The 17432-nt window shown below is 43.8% G+C and overlaps 1 protein-coding gene and 1 pseudogene across 4 annotated transcripts in view; one reads left to right on the top strand and one right to left on the bottom strand.

The window, feature by feature from the left end:
* The window catches only part of Arhgap26 (Rho GTPase activating protein 26), a 387815-nt gene that overhangs the window by 91725 nt on the left and 278658 nt on the right, over nt 1-17432 (top strand). For all 4 annotated transcript variants that reach the window (XM_034518108.2, XM_076912737.1, XM_076912736.1 and 1 more), the window contains exon 2: nt 16624-16719. In XM_034518108.2, coding sequence (XP_034373999.1) covers nt 16624-16719 — 96 coding nt within the window. The remainder of the gene's footprint in view (nt 1-16623; nt 16720-17432) is intronic.
* LOC117719801 (cytochrome c oxidase subunit 7C, mitochondrial pseudogene) lies at nt 9048-9239 on the bottom strand (annotated as a pseudogene).

The raw sequence follows: 17432 nt of genomic DNA, 5'->3' as shown, positions 1-17432 counted from the left end.
CTTCAAGCGATACAGGATGCACAAGAATGATGGCGTTTGCATTTACATGAGGTTAGTGGGCACAACTCCCCACTATATTAGGCATTTAAAGGTCTAGCCTAGTCTACGCCATTTACTCAAGTGCAGATTTGCTCCTAGCGTTTGCTGTAGCCGGACTGGTTTGGAAGTAGCACTAGTGGTCTCCTGAGAACATCAGAAGCATCTTGCTGCAGAACACATAAGAGGAGAGTGCATGTTTTGTGATTTTTAAGACCCAGGAAATGGGTTCAGATTGTTTTGTGCATCATGAAGGAATGGATAATATCCTGACAATTTTGCCTCTATTTTTGTAACTCAACTTTCTCTTTCTGTAAAAACAGAAATACAGGGCTTATTATTTTTGGAATGAACCTTATAAAAGTCAACATCCTTACTGTGCATCTCTTTAGACATCAAAGATATTGTTGGGCAACCAGAGAGGTAGCCCAGTAGGCCTAGGAACTTGCCGCTAAGCCTGATGACCTGAGTTGTATGTTATATGTTCCCAAGATGCATATGTTAGAAAGAGAGAACTGATTACTGAAATTTGTCCTCCAACTCACACACATGTACTACATATGCACATGTACACACATACAAATAAATAATAAATGTAATTTTAAACAGTTTAAAGTCATCGTTGGGAGCTTATGGCATGCTAGGATCATGGTGGTTTCCCTTTTAATGAGCAGGTCAGCATGGCTATTGGCTTCTTGGACTGTGTGATAGCATTAGGAATGTACACATTAAATGGCCACCCAATCAAGGATACTTCTATTTACAGACAAGAGTGGGGCAGGGGTGTGTAAGGATTGAGGATGCCATGGGTGGGACAGGTTTTCCTAAACAAGTGATATCTATGGGCCAAGGTGTATGACCTGGATGGAGGTGAGGAGAACTCCAAGTAAGAGAGAACACCCAGGCATGTAGCTGGAGGCTTCCTGCCACACTTAAGGATCAATATGAATGCTGACCTGGGACTATGCCATAGGTAGAGGTCATGATTAGTGGATTATAGAGACAGATCTTGTAGGCAAAGATAAAGCTTTGTTTAGATTTGTCTTGAAGGGAGTGGGGATAGTTATAGTTGGGAAGGGTGGTAGTGACAGTGAGCAGCAACGAAATCAGATCTGCCTTTGAAAGCCCATTCTGTGTACTGGAGTAAGAAGATAGGTGAACAGATATGAATTAGCCTGAGATGGTGATGTTACAGAGGTGGTATACCTTCAGGTACCAACTGGAGAGAAGGGGAGTTTTATTTGAGGTATCAGAACAATCCCAGGGCTATGCTGCATAATCTTCATGGCTCCTTGTTAAAAAAATGCAGACATCAAAGCTATAAAAGATGTTAAAATAGAAAGCTTCTTTCCTGTTGACTTCTGGTATTTTAATTTGTAATTGAATGTTCTAAAAAGAAATACTTAAGTTATCAGTATGCATTTCCTGTTCATCTTTATATCTACAGTGCCCATCTTGAATGTAAGTTTAAATGACTCATATGCAGCATCATCCAAATTTATACAGCCCATGCTTTGTGCCTCACATGTGCTTAGTACCAATAACAGTGGAAGCGCTGCATGTCTTGATGCCTGCACATCCCCAGTGTGCTTGCTCCTGGCTTGCTGATGAGTAAGGAGGGACTGAGAGAAAGGCAGCATGTCCGGGCTTTTCAGTTCCCTATTGTCATGGTCTGCAGCAGTGCCTGGCTTATCTGGAGAAAAAGCAGGAGTCAGAAGGCTCCACTAATATTGTAGGGTTATCTTAGGCCCTTCAAATGTTCTTGCCTTCTTGGAGCAGAAAGTGTGGCCTTTCATGACTGTCATCGTCCCACCTTTGCAGCTATAGACCTAACAAGCTCCTTTAGGACTCATTTTGATTCTCACTAAGTTTCCACAGACCACAAGTTCCTTAGAATTGAGGGTATCAAAGCACTACATACCCAGAAATACCATCGTCTAGGTGCACACATATGCTCCACATCCTGTGGGACTTCAGTTACCCAAATATAAGTTCAGAAGTAAAAACATTTGAAGTTTTAAGACAGCTACCACAGAGCCGTGGACGAAGCAGCATTTCTGAGCACAGGGTCCCGCACAGCTGTGTACACTACCTCAGGTTCTCCTCTTTAGCTTCTCTTAGGTCTGTGCATCAGAGAAAAGTGCCTGGCAGAGTCTGTACTGACAGCCTTGGCCAGGCCTATGGTTCAAGCTTCCCAGAAGCTGAAGACAGGTATACCTCTGTGGGAAGCTTGGTTTCTTGGTGGGTTTCTATGCAGCCAGCACTGAGCCATTCATCAGCTTCAGGTGCCGAGAGATAAGTTTTAGAAATTGGGGACCAAACAGGGCCATGGTCCTGGTGGCATTCTAAATGAAACAATGAAGAACATTGCTGATTGGTTGGTTGATTGATTGGTTGATTGATTGGTTGATTGATTGGTTGATTGATTGGTTGATTGATTGGTTGATTGATTGTGTTTATTTGGTATGTTTGCATGTTCTCACATGTGCCATAGTACATATATGGTGGTCAGAGGACAATTTATGGCAGTCAGTTCCTCTTCCCACCATGTGTTCCTGTGATGACATTCAGTTAGTCAGGCTTGGTGAAAAGATCCTTTAGCTGCTGAGTGATCTGGCCAGCTCTTGGGAAGGTTTTTTTATTTGTTTATTTGTTTTAGATTCTAGCTTTGGAATCTTTGGAGTTTTCACTTGAATTGCATTCCCTCCTCCTACCGCTAGCTGTTACTATGGTTTCTTTTGTCCTGTGCATGAGTTGCCTACTCTTGGAACACTTACAAACCTACAGTCAGATAGATAGTCAAAGATGAACTTGGCCTCAGGATACCCACCTTTGTTATCGGCAGCCATTCCATTGTGGGTGCCTGGTACTAGATGTTCTGAAGTTTTAGTTTGTGGCACTTCTTGAACTTTAGCAGGTATAAGATTGGCATGGTTATGGCGCGATAACACCAAGGTTATAGTAGTAGTACGCAGACATTGGCAGGAGCCAACAGCTTTCTAATGGGACTTGAGACCTGTTCAGCAAGAGGGAGATCATGCAGGTCCTGGAAACCTAGCCAAAACCCCAGGGATAGTGAAGTAAACCACCACTTTAATAAACCAGTATAATCCCTAACTACATTCTGAATATTTTGTCCTTATACTCACAGATAAGTGTAGCTCTCTTACTTCATCAGGAAATTTCTCTTTGTAATAGATAGAGACCATAACTGATCAAATGCAGATGATGGGGCCCAGGCCCATAGATCTACAACAACTCCTTTACCTAAGGCTCAGGGACCATAGGAGATTTGCTGTGAGATGTTTGTAATATAGAAATGTCAGAAGTTAGAATTATGAGGTCTCATCACCATGACATGAACAAGAATGACATCAGTGGACATGCTAATGAGCACAGGGGAAACCCCAAGTGTCCTCAGCCCTATACAGAACTACAGGCAACCAAGGAATGCGGAGAGCAGGACAAAGAATCTTCTCCATAGAAGGGCACATCAACCAGTTATTTGATACCAAATGGTTAGCCCTGAAAACTATGTCTATACATACACACATGCAAGTAGCATTGCACAGGCTCAGCCGGTTATATTTGTGTATTTAGGAAAACATACAAACACATATATACAGGAACAGTAACAGTTAAAGGAAAAAAGGCAATAAATTTTAAATAGAGCATGGTTGTGTGGGTTCCTCCTGGGATTTGGAGGGAGAAAAGGGAAGGGGAAATGATGTAATAGTATGATAATCTAAAAAAATAAATAAAACTACCTGGAAAGTCCAGGCTGTGATCTAGGTATCACAGCCGCTGGACCGCATGATTGAGGTGGCTGAGTGGACTTCCTAGGAAAGCCTAATACAAATGGTACTGTAGGTTGAGAAATTCTAATCTTTGGCTTCTCCCATTGTGTGGAAAGTAGGAGAAAGGGATGCTCTGAAAAGCACTGGGGCATGAGTAGACACTAGGTGTAAGAAGAGGTTCCCAAGAAGGGAACCCCTGAGGAAAGTGGGTATTTGCCCAACAGGGCCTCCCTGTTTTGTCACCAGAGCACAAGCTCCCCTTGAGATGCAGCAGCAGGGATTAAACAGGGGATAGAAGGAAGTGAAACTGATTTCTGAGAATGTTATTAGGTGTGGCTCCGTTCAGAATTGCTGAATGCTTTTTTTTTTTTTTTTTTTTAATTTCAGGAAATGTTTATTGAATCCAGTGGGGGAGACAATGGGTTTTTCTTTTTAATTGTACTCCTTTCTGGTGCTGCACAGCTGTTGCCTGCTCTCCTGGGTTATGTGTTGAGAAGCACTTAACTGTGCCTGGAATTAGATGAAGTCTAGATCCTAATCCTGCTGCAGGGAGCCTGAGTGGAGGAAGGCCAGGAGTCAGTGTGGTGGGACCATTCACATGGCGAGGAGGCAGCTGGGTGGCTGGCCGGACCTCCTTATGGACATAAATCTGCCTGATGCTTTATTTATGACATCATTATACAAAGCTGTCTAATACTAATACCTCTGGTTTATTGAGTGCTTACTGCAGGCCAGGCCCTGTGCTAAGTACTTCCATGTGCCATTTCTCTTCTCAGAGGAACTTTGAGGTGTAGCTCTCCTTTTAGCTTCGCCACACATAGGTGGAAACAGTACACTGGGGTCGTGAGAGGTGGATGGGACTTGGCCTCCTGGGAGTCTGTTACAAAGCCCCAGTACAGACATGAAACAGGCACGGCTGGTTGAAGGCCTTCGTTTTCTTTCTGTGCTTTCCCTTGATTACTTGCAAGTTTGTTTCCACTGTCATAAGACCTGCAGGTGGGGTGTCTGCTGTGTGAATATGGCTGACTGTTTGCTGTTTCCAACTAACTGCCAAGTGTCAAGTAGACTTCCATTCTATGGGCAGGGTTTTTTTTTTTTTTTTTTTTTTCTTTCTCTTTGTCTTTTGCTAGAAAGGCTTCAGAGGTGACAGGGAGGTTATTGGCCTTGGCTTAGCCACTCCTGTTTTCCCAAGTGAGGTTCTTGCTTGTCTGGATTTGTTCAGAGAATATGTGTCTGCAGAGAACTGGAAGAGGCAGGTCTGGTCTAGGGTGGGGGCATGGAAAGACTAGATGCTGAACTATTCATTCACAAGCATAACTCCAGTATAAAGACCTTGATACAGAACGGTTGGTGTCTGAGAGGACCTTCCTAGGTGCTGGAAACCCTTTACTAGCCACAGCCTACTATTCTGCAGTCTTCCTCTTTGACATGTAAAAGCTTTACAGTTATTTAGGTAAACCTCTCTGAAGACTCCTCTGAGGTAGCAGTATTTGTCTCCTTTACAGTGTTCATGAAGGAAGGCACAGAAAGAGACCAGATGCTGTTTCCTTGATAGGTCTCTGGTAGAGGTGGTGGCCTTCAGACGGGAAGCCGTTTGCTTGCGTTCATCCGTGGGTTCTGTCCTCTGTAAGCTGGGGTAAACAGAGCAGTGCTGTTCCAGTTTTTCACCTCCTGGATTTTTTCTGGCTCTGTGTCCTGTCTTTAATTTATTGGCAAGGCTCTTCTTTTACTTAAAACCCTTTCCAAGAAGGTCTGGATTTTGCTGGAAGTTTATCACTGTAATTTTTTCAGATGGTACACGTCACCCTCTTAATCTAATTGAGCCAGCACATCACTGAGAAGACATCATTTTATTTGGGTGGTATTAGTTGCTATGGTTATCTGCTGAGACTAACAGAGTCTGCATTTCCTCAATCAGCTTTTTGAAAACCATTCTCTCAGAACGACAAAGGGGTACACCTTGCTGTAGGAATATGCCAAATATATTCTCACCATCAAGCAAAGAAGAAAAAAAAAACAGAGTCTTCAGTGGAATCTCTGAGCTCTGGTTCAACCCTTGATTTTCAAGCAAGTTCTTTTCCATTGTGTGTGTAATACAGCAGCTCATGCTGGGTTCACTGTGTGTAGTGGCCTCGGGAGCTGCCTGCTGTTTCTGATATCAGTTTCATTATATTTGCAGAAGTTTTCTCATGCAACCATCCTTTGGGAGTCTGTTGAGATCTTGCATGTCACCATTGTGCTACAAGGACAAGCAGCTTTGGTCTTTGCTTTCAGGTCTTAGGTGGGAGTCCAAACCCTAATTCAGAGAGTATGGTGCCTGGAGCACAACTGCAGGCATCACCTGGGACCTCATGCAGGCCTGTGGATTCGGACTTGCAAGACTTCTGGATTAGAATACGCATTGAAAAGATACCTGGGTGATTATAGCATTATAGATATGCATAACAAGATACCCCACCCTGGAGGGAATGGCTTTTCACAATCAAAGCTGAAACTGGAGACTTTGGTCAGGGCCCCATGCTTGCCACCGTGCTCTTGTTGGACTTCTCACAGCAGTTCTGTGTCACTGAGAGAGAAAACTTCTCCACTCTCTGGTTTTCTTGGCCCTTCTGGAATTCTCAGCCTTAGTCATATTTGTTTACCTGCAAATCACTGGTCGTTATAACCTATATGTGCTCATTTCCCAGTTTGAGACAATAGTTCAGGCTGTCCTAGAACTTGTGATTCCCCTGCTTCAGTCCTTAATTCATCATCTCATTCCTAAAACATACGTGTGGAAGGGCACTCTGCAGGAAAGCCCGGCCTTCTCAAGAAGCCCAATACCCCAGCTTTGTATGTTGGTCTGGTCCTTTCATCTGTCTAATCTGGGGCTGTGACTGTCCCCTCCCAGGCAAGAGACAAAAGTGATTTGATGACATCACCACTTCTACCTCTTCTGCATTTAAAGCCCACAAACTATACTTGTCTGTTTGCTTGTTTTTTTTTTAAATAATATTTTTTAAAAAGTATTAATTAATCATATTAATTTTGGAGGACTGTGTGACATACCAGGTAAGTAGTTTACAAACTGTTCTAAATTCCCAGTCTCCAAATAAATTCTGCCTCACTTTTCATCTGGGAGGAAATTGTAAATTTGTACATGTTTAAACTTCTCTAAGCAACTGAAGAAAACCTTTAAACTCTCAAACGAATTTGTAGTAGTTCACTAGAATAGGCTTATTCGGTTACTTTGGTGAGCCATCGAGGCAAACATATTTAATTATCTTGACACTTATGGTTTCTTTTTGTTACATTCTCCTCTCTAACTGGCTAATGGAGTTTTGCCCCATCTCTGCTCCTGGGCAGGAAGGTAGATCAGCAGCTGTCTGGTACTGGGCTCTTCCCACTTTTGATTCCCAGGACACCTCGGGGAAGTGCATCGTGTCCTTATACTTTTATAGACTCCTGGAAAGGCTGAGTAGTTTGGCTAAAGGCACAGAGCTAAGAAATGGGAGACCTGGGGTTTACATCTGTGTTTGTGGAACCCAAGCAAGTGAAACCCTTGAATTGTGTGTGTGTGTGTGTGTGTGTGTGTGTGTGTGTGTGTGTGTATGTGTGTGTGTGTGTGTGTGTGAGAGAGAGAGAGAGACAGAGAGAGAGAGACAGAGAGAGAGAGACAGAGAGAGAGACAGAGAGAGACAGAGAGAGAGACAGAGAGAGACAGAGAGAGACAGAGAGAAAATATGTGTGTGAGACAGAGACAGAGAGAGAGACAGAGAGAGACAGAGAGAGAGACAGAGAGACAGAGAGACAGAGAGAGAATATGTGTGTGTGTGTGTGAGAGAGACAGAGACAGAGAGAGAGACAGAGAGAGACAGAGAGAGAATATGTGTGTGTGAGAGAGAGAGACAGAGAGAGAGACAGAGAGAGACAGAGAGAGAATATGTGTATATGAGAAGGAGAAAGGGAAGAAAGAGAGACAGAGAGATAGAGACAGAGAGAGACAGAGAGGGAGACTGATTAATTGATCTGTACCTGAGCATCCTGGAAATACCCTCTGGTTTTTTGTGCCCTTACTGGGTTAGTTTTCAGAATGCATTTCTTTGTTTTTAACTAACCAAATACAAGTTTTCCTTGAGGGACTTTTCCTTGCACCAGCTTTCTGTCTCATTGTACCTTAGGACAGCATGTGAATGTAGCTTTCTAAATACAGTACCCACTTCCCAGTCCACTTCTGCTTCATGGCTGGGCTCTTGTGTTGTTGACCTGATACTGATGAAAACACTTGATGCTTTGGTCACAGTATCAGCAGGTGTTTGCTAAGTACTCCATGTAACACACTGTCTTCTAACATGTTCTGGGTGGTGGATATAATTAAGAGACAGAGCCTGTGCCTATCATGTGTGTGGCCCCAAACAGAAACTTCACCCAGCATGCTCTGAATTTTTTCATGTAAAAGCCCAATCATATGGCTCAGTGATTAAGAACACTGACTGCTCTTCCAGAGGTCCTGACTTCAACATGGTGGCTCACAACCATCTGTGATAGGATCTGAGCCCCTCTTCTGGTGTGCACGTAGACAAAGCACTTATATACATACAATACATAAAAATTAAACTACAGAAAATTAAAAGGTCAGTCATTAGCATTTAACCTCAAGAGTTCTTATGGGGATAAGCTGATATTTATAACATATAAAGTACATAAGTAATGTACAAATATAGACATATTTGGGTAAACATGACAGCTCAACATATTAAAGCATATAAAAGCTAATAATACTTGGGAGATACAGGTATATTTATATCTGTCATCATCTACATACATCAGTGAATCTAAGGACTACTGGTCACTCCTAAGAGGACTTTAGGTTTTCAGGAGGAAGCAGAGTTCCTTAGTCATTTCATACTCTCTTCATTGGCTGTCCAGTGCTCTTTGTACACAGGTGCATTTGGAGAGGTGTTCTCTGTCAATGGCTATCCCTTGCCTGGGTTTCATGATCTCACAGCAAAGTAAGATATGCCACAGTGGGTTAGCTACCCTAAAACAGAGTTCTGGGTAGCTCCTTACTAAAGACTTCAGCAGTGTTAAAACTGATCTTGTTACTCTTTTTTTATGTCATTAGTTTATTTATAGTTTTTTTTCTAGTATAAGAGTTCAAGAGTTTAATCTAATTTTCTGATTGTTTCTCTTAAACTTTTTTTTCATTCTGTTAAAGGGATGAGCTAAATGTCCTTATTTTTTAAGTAGCTGGTGCCTTACTATAAAGAAAGGAGCAACAAATTCAGATCAAAAGTACACGGTCATCATAGCCAGTAACTGCCACTTGTTTTCCACTTAAAATGGCAAAGTCTTCCCCAGACCGTCCTCACAGTGGCTGTGATGGACCATGGAGGTTGTGAACTTCCAGATACTCTGGCTCAACATACCGCTACTGGAAATTCTGTGATGGACTTAGAGTGGAAGGCAGAAGAAATGGCCATGCCATCTCACTCTCCTTTCTTCATGACCTTGCTATTCAGAGTGATCTTGTTACTCTTATGTGAAGACTTGATTCCAGTTTCTCCAGGGGATAACATCTAAATTCTGTCACTTAACATGGAAGCCCTTCTGGTGGTTGGTTCGGAGCTTCCTTTGCAGTCTATTGCTGTCTATTTACTTGATTGTCTGTTTCTGACAGTTTCAGTTTGTTTGTCTTTGCTCCATTTTTACTTCAGAATACCTTCCTGAGCCTGCCTTCTGCCCCCCTCCTGTTTTCTGTATATCCAAACAAGACTCAGCTCAAGCGTCCTTCTCTATTTTTCGTTTCCCTTTGTGTTGTTGCTGCCTCTTGTGGCCCAGCTGAAGTAATACCCCTCGTGTACTTCTGTAGCTGCCCCCTCTCTGATTGACTTAGCAAATGCTAACTTAATTTATAGTTTTGTATGTACAGATTAGACCTTTCTACCTTAAATTCTCTATAAGGATATGGGACATGTATAAGCCATCCTTCTACAAATATATTGACATTAGAGCCTCAAGCATTTGAGTACACTAGGCATTAGAGCTCTATGAAGAACCAGGTTGCTTATACTACCAGGTTGATTAACTTTGTGGCCCTCAGAAGGGTTAAGCCTTTCTGAGCATCAGTCTCCCTAATTGCAAATGGAAGGAAAAAACAAAACAAGTTAATTTATAGGTAGCACAATTTAATCATAATTTAAAAACCCTTTCACAGTTAGAAATTAATCAACCAATACATAATCATAGCTATTTTCATGTGTATTAATGTGGGCTCGAGACGCCTTTCTTTTCTTTAAGCGAATTTTGATGTAAGTAGAATTTAACTCAATTCCCTCATCTTGGGAAGAGTCACACCCTTCCTTGTTCCACTTGATTTCATTTCTATAATCAACTCTGAACGTTTTATTAGCTTTGATACTACAGTCCCAAACCCAATTCTTCTGGGTTAATGCTGGCTCTTGCCTCATTTAGGAAATATTTAGGGAGTGGCTTTAGGAAAATCACACAGATGGATAATCAGAGTACGTATCATTTAATGCAGTTGGCTGATGCTTTTGGTGTATCATCTACTTTGGTGAGAGGAGAGGTGTTCTGAATTGATTCCAACTAGATCTGAAAGAATAATAAGCCATTCATTGTTGGCAGTGGCTTCATAAAATATATCCCCTCCAGAATATTCCAGATAACATCCATCCTCTGACTATCAGAGCATCTCTTCCCACCAGAGGCTAGGATCCTTTTATCATTAGAATCAAGCATCCTCAGGATACTTCCCTTCAGGTTAGCAAGTCTTCGTGAACAGGGCCAGGATCTTTCTTAAGTATTGTCCGATGTTGTTGATCACCACCTAGTGGGCATAGGTAGCGCCTTGCATCACCGACTCGATGAATTCTATGTCTGGTTCTGAGATTCAACATAGTCTTCCTTACTGATGTAATAGAGGTTCAGGATATAAAATGGCATTTAGCAAAAACCCTATCACCCTTTCTCTCCACATCTAAGTACACTGGAGTGGCTGTAAAACACTGTGTTCTGAGCCTGGGAAACCTTATCGTCAGTGTTGTTTCTGTAAGATGGACTCATGCTCTGAGAACTCTTATACTGTTGACTTGAGGCTTGGGGACGTGTTGGGGCTGGCGTGTGGCTGTGATTGGGGCTTAGTTTGCTTCGAGTTTATCTCTCTAGGTTCTGGCAGAAAGTTTTGTTTAATGCTCCTGCAGACAGTGGCTTTCCCTTCAGCCTTGTGAGAATTGTGTTCATTGACAGTATGAGAGGAGGTTCCCATATTAGTGGTAAGCACATCAGGCTCCACCCAGGTTCCCATTAGTCAGAAAGCTTTTATTAACGTGCTTAATCTTCCACCCACCCCAACCCTTCCCCCCCCCCACCCCCCATCCAACATGGAGTTGGGAGGTTTACCTTCAGTGAAGGCTGATGCAACTGTGGAGGTTCCTCACTTTTCTCTGTCATTGTTACTTCTGTGTCTCATGTTCCCAGCCAGGCTTGAGCTGACTTTTGGAGAGATAAGGGAGAGGCACCAAAGGACACTATCCTGCCTGGGTAGAACTCACTTCTTCAGGGCAGATCACAGAGTTACATAAACTAACGCCAAGTTTCTGTGAAGGAGGATTTGCATAATATTCATGAAGTGAAAAATAGGGTCAGATTTGGGTTGGTTAGAAAAGCCAGCAAAAGCCGGGTGGTGGTGGCGGCAGCGCATGCCTTTAATCCTAGCACTTGGGAGGCAGAGGCAGGCGGATTTCTGAGTTTAAGGCCAGCCTGGTCTACAGAGTGAGTTCCAGGATAGCCAGGACTACACAGAGAAACCCTGTCTGGAAAAAATACCAACCCCCCCCCCCAAAAAAAAAAAAGAAGAAAAGCCAGCAAAAGCTCCTTGAAGGAAGAAACTTCTGATCTGGAGGCAGAATGGTAGGAACTGTCCTGCCCAGGGCAGCTGGAGCTGAGATCAGGAGGTGGCAGGTCACATCCTCAGGGTCTTTCAAGCCTTGAGAGGGCCTCTAGTCTCCTCTCTAGCTTTCACAAGGCTGACACAGTTTGGGTAGAAAACTTCCCAAAAGGATGGAAGTAGATATAGGGAGAGTAGAAAGGAGGCTGCGGCAAGCATGTAGGCAAATAGGAATATTCATTTGGCAGTGAAGGCAATGGGAAGAACTGGCAAAATTAAGCCATTCAGTATAGAATAGACAGGCTTGGAGACAGTCATTGTGCATGAGGTTGACAAGCAGTGTCAACTTGTGTGGCAAGACAGGGAGGCCCTTCCTCACCTTTGGTTGATCGTCTTAAGGGTATATGGGTAGAGAGTTTGAATTTGACTGTTGAGAAGCTTTACTTATGAGTGAAGATGAAGAGTAAATGGTAGTCCTTCAGAAACCTTCTTCTCTCTCTCTCTCTCTCTCTCTCTCTCTCTCTCTCTCTCTCTCTCTCTCTCTCTCTGTTCTCATGGTGGCTCTTCTCTGGTGACTCTCAGGCTGGCTTGTGCTGCTTTGTCCAAACAAGGCAGCACAGCATATTTTGGAGGTGACTGCCTAGGGACCCAAGACATCCTTTGTGTGTTATGAGATGAAATCACTCAGGCTTCAGAATCATTCCAAATGCAGGGTGGGTGATGGGGCAGAGGAGGGGAACCCCAGCAAGCAAGGCCTGGGGACTTCGGTGTTCTTGAGCTTTCTATAGCAGAGAGGGCAAATCTTAGCAAGTTCTTATCCTAGGAGTCCGCCTTTAGGAACTATGATCACTTTCTACATCTGTAGAGAAAGATGTGACTAGTGGAAATTCCTAAGATAGTTAGATGCAATTAGAGTAACTTTGAGGGCACAGAAATACAGCATATCTACCAAAATGAAATGTAATTATAAGGTTACCTTGAATTCCTTATTATGTGAGTGTGTACATGTGTGCACAGTTACGTTGTTTTACCCACGGAGGGAGGTTGGATTAATTGTGCTATCACTTATAAAGTGAAATTAAGGTGGTTTTCTAAAGTGTTTGGAAAATAATGACACACCTTCTGTTCTAAAGAAGCATCAAGCTTGTGTTCAAGCCTCTTGATTGTGTGGCACAGGAGTGTTCACTGAGTCAGAGCTTGGCACCCTCCAAAGGGAAGGACACCTTCCTCTGGCCCGAGTGAGTAGAAGGTTTTGGGAGTAGTTTCTAAAACGTCCAGGATTGTAGCTGCTTTCCTGTGTTTATTTTCCTCATCTCCTTGAAGGTCTTGTATTTCTTGGATGTAGGCAGTGATAATTTTGCTGGACCCTGCAGGCATCCTGCCCTCCTGCAACAGCAGTTATGCAAAATAAACGTTACCAACTCTGGCTCCGTGCTGTGTCTAGTGCTGCCTGAACATGAACCAGTAAGGTTATATGAGCAGGGACCAAGCACCCAGCTCCAGCCCCAGCCCTTCAGTCCCTCTTACTGGAATGTTGAGTCTTGTTTATGTGGAAGCGAAAGCTCCAGCAATCTAACTTTTGAGAGCTATATGCCCAGAGTGATGATCTATACCAGTGTATCTATTAAGAAGCAATGATTTTTGACTATTCTTACTTTATATCTTCACCATTGTTCCAAATACCACTGAGGGGCTATATTAAGGGGCTAAGCAGTATGGAGTCCCCACATATCCCAGGGACCTCAGTCCAGAGGACCTGATGAGTCACAAGTATGTAAAATGCTTGTATAGTAGGTCTCCCTCACCTGTGGGACACTCCCAGGCTCCAACCTATGACTTATGCTTTATGACTAATCTGTGGTCAGTTAACATAGCTAATAAATAGGCAATCTGAATTTGAACCCAGGATTCAAAGCTGATTCGGGTAGAAGCAAGAGTTTGGGACTGATCATTCTATAACCTGCGTCTCATAGCATGCAAATGGAGAAGAGTAGTTCCCTCGAATAAGCTGGAGGTGCTGCACTTCAGGCCAGGCACAGATTCTGTGCCAAACAACAGGTGTCTACTGTAGTTTCCCTGAAAGACTTCTCTACTAGGTCCAAGGTAAGCTCCTTTCCAGGTTCCAGCTCTGGAATTCTCATTGTGTTCAGCTGTCCTTCCTGGCCTAAAGCCCTGTACTGACTTCAGTGCAGCTCATGACCTCATCCTCCACCAGGCCCAGATCTGAGCCTCTCATCTGCTGTGGGCCACCAGACAGTGTAAGTCTTACCCTGTGCCTGTAACCTGGCAAGGCAGTATTCCTTTAGTGGGCCCCACAGAGGCCCTGTTGTTCGGTACAAGCTGATCCTTCATCCTTGTTGGCAGCTGCTGGCAGCACAGCCTTTCAGGTGCACCCTGGAAGCTTTCCCAAACCCAGTCTGCATTTCCCTCTCTACTTTGTTGAGGTGATTGTCAGCGTAACTCTTTCCTGTCCTGCTGGCGAGGCAGAGGATTGCCATGCAGAAAGTGAAGATATTCTACTCAGACACGCTCTTCGCTCAGACCTTGTTTTGTGGGTTCTGGTGGAGGGCACATGGACTAAACTATGAAGGTGTGCAGCACTTGTGCTGTGCTTTGGGGATCCCGGGGTCCTTCTCTTCCACTTTGAAATAACTTCCTTTATGTGTACTTTCTTGCCTGTCCAGAGTTTTTAGTTCCTTCCTCCCCGCAGTGTTCTGCCTTTGAGGCAGGAGTGAGCTGTGTTCTGAAGGAGACCCTCTGTCCAAGAGGCCAGCTCTGAGAGAGGCCTGGGTCCCCGCTGCTGTCGTGTTTGGACCGTTTATTAAGGAGTCTTCCATGAAAGCGTCTGTACCAGGGAGGGATTGGAAATTGGATCCTGTGTTCCCTTCCACTCCGAGTGCCTCCTATTGTGTTGTGGAACACAGTGCTTTGCCTAGGACCCATGTCATCTGAGCTGTGGGAAGATGGTCCAGGATCTGTAGCACAAGCTCCAGACTGAGAATAGCAGCACCCCCGGGCCCCGTGACCCTTTACTAACAGCTCTGGCTTGGAAGGGACCCTAGGGGCTGGGTTTGTTCAGCAAACTCCAGGAAGATTGTACTGCACAAAGCAGGAGAAGAGACAAATCAATCAAAAACGATGGGAACGATTTGTCTTTACCTTAGGGGAGAAAGTGGGAGCAAAAGAGGGAAGTGCTGAGAGTCTCGGATACTTTAAGAAAAGCAATTGTTTTGAAATGACAGTGTAATTACCTCGTTTTCCCTTTCCTTCCTTGCCCTCCCTCTGTTTTCTCCCATGTGCACCTCCTTGTTTTCTCTCAAATTTATGGCCTCCTTTTCTTTAATTACACACACACACACACACACACACACACACACACACGGACATGCATGTACGTGTGTGTGTGTGTGTGTGTCTGTCTGTCTGTCTGTCTGTCTGTGTGTCTGTCTGTCTCTGGAAAAAGCTATAAATAAACCTAGCATATGACCCAGCTATAGCAGTCCTTGGGCATATGCCTGAAGGACCTGGTATCCTATATCCCACAGATACTTTCTCAGCCGTGTTCACTGCTGCTCTATTCCATAACAGCTAGGGAATGGAAACAACCTAAATGAATGACCTTCAACTGAAGGAAGGGATGCTTTTATTTAGCAAGTCATGTTGATCCGGAAAGCCAGACCCTCCCATCTTATTAAATCCAGGCCTCCTTACCAGTTGCGCCTCCTCTTCCCCTCCGCTGGGAGTTTGAACTTAATGCCATTTCCCCTTCAATGTGGGAAGCCTGGGTAGATGATAATTTGAATGATTAACCTAATCTGCAGGAAGGCTGCATGTGAATTAAGTTAAGCAGTCTTGTCTGTCAGGCCACTTAAATGTACCTTGGTGATTTTATGCTCTGAACAGAAGCCGAGGGCTCAGGAAGGAACATTAGCTTTTATTACTGTCTTAAAGGAAAGTTTAGTTTTTAAATTTGACAAGGGCCCCAGAGAGTCTTCATTATAGATACCATGTGTGGGGTTGGCTTCTTAGGAAAATCCCAACAGAAAACATTGGTAGGGCTTCGTTCTTCTGGTGACTGTGGAAACTGGAAATTTGTCGAGCTGTGGGCTAATGAGAATGGGTCTGGGAGGGTCAGAGAACTTGGACCTTGTCTGTCTTTAGCTGGAGCAGTAAGCCAGGCATGCTTATGCTTTGAGACAGGCCAGCATAGGTTCTTCCTGCATTCTCTTTTGGATCTAGAGGATATGTTCCAGAGTCACACTTGGGGGCAGCTGTGCTGACCACATGGAGGGTTTGGCAGCATGGACTTGTGGTCTGCGGGGAATGATGCTGCTTCTAATGTTGTTTCTGTGCCAGGCTTCCTCCCTGGTCTCCTGAAGTGGTAATATTCCCAGGTGTCAAAATGGAGATGATATGTCTCAGTGTATGGTTGCAGGAAGCAGACACAGGATTTTAAAACTTCTTTTAAAACATACATGCATGCACACACACACACACACGCACGAACTCACGCACACACACACACACACACACACACACACATACATACATATATTGTGGTTCAGGGAATCAAACCCAAGGCCTTGTGTGTGCTAGGCTAGCACTTTACGACTGAACTGTATCTCCATCCCATAAGATTTGAATTGTTAAAGCAACTGCAATAAAAATGTTAACTTTTAGAGCAAATTACTACTTTATATATAAAATATTAACTATTTATATAAAGTATGTAAAGTATTGTTGTATAAACAGGTATTTGCTATTTTGAGTTAACACTTCTTCTGTGAAATGGTCTCAGGAACAAACCTCGCTAAGTATACACAGAAGGGCTTAAAAAGGGCAACAAGTAGGAAGGCCAGTTTAATGTCAGTAATGTGTTTTCTTCTTTTTCTTTTTTATTAGATTTGTCTTCAGCAAAGCGGAAGTTTGCGGATTCCTTAAATGAATTTAAATTTCAGTGTATAGGAGATGCAGAAACAGATGATGAGATGTGTATAGGTAAGTCGAGACCTTACAGAAGATAAGAACATTTGCCATTCACCCCAGCAAGCCTTTTTCTGGGCTAGGAAGCCCATAAGATTTGTAAGGGCAGAAATCCTGCAGTTAGTGGAAGAGCACAGATGTATGGGTCAGGATGGGGCTTCTCCCTGAGCTGGCCTCGCTCACCACCAGTGGCAGAAGGAAGCTGGAGTTCATATGAGACGCTCCTGTCTGTCCACCTTCCTCCAGTATTCTTCTGGCTGGTTTTGTGACCCTCCCTCCCCCACCCTCCATCTCCCATCCCTCCATTCCCCCATCCCCCCACCCCTGCTTAATCCAGCCATGGCACTAAGACACAGTGTAAGCTAATGGACTGAGATAAGACTGGCACTGCTCTATATTTTAGTTGACGTTTTTTATTTTAAACCTAATTAGCATGTAAGCGAACTTATCTCAAGTTCCTTTGTTTCGTTTTTGTTTCTTTAGCTTTTAAAACTTCACAAATTTGATCTAGTGGCTTTCCATTCTGGCCTGGTAACAGGCAGCTGGAGCCATGTAACTGTCACTGCCTACAGAGCAGGGTCAGGGCTCAGTGGCAACTCCCGGTGTCATCACCTCTCTTTCTAGTTTCCTTACTGAGAGACAGGTGAACTCCTGTATATATCACTGTGCTGCCCCGCTCCCCTCTTTCCTACCCCCTGCTTTCTTCCAGAGGTTGCTCTGCACAGAGC

Source organism: Arvicanthis niloticus, chromosome 14, assembly GCF_011762505.2.
Source record: "Arvicanthis niloticus isolate mArvNil1 chromosome 14, mArvNil1.pat.X, whole genome shotgun sequence".
NCBI lineage: Eukaryota > Metazoa > Chordata > Mammalia > Rodentia > Muridae > Arvicanthis > Arvicanthis niloticus.
The sequence above is the reverse complement of the archived record's forward strand: the minus strand, read 5'-3'. Positions and strand labels throughout refer to the sequence as shown.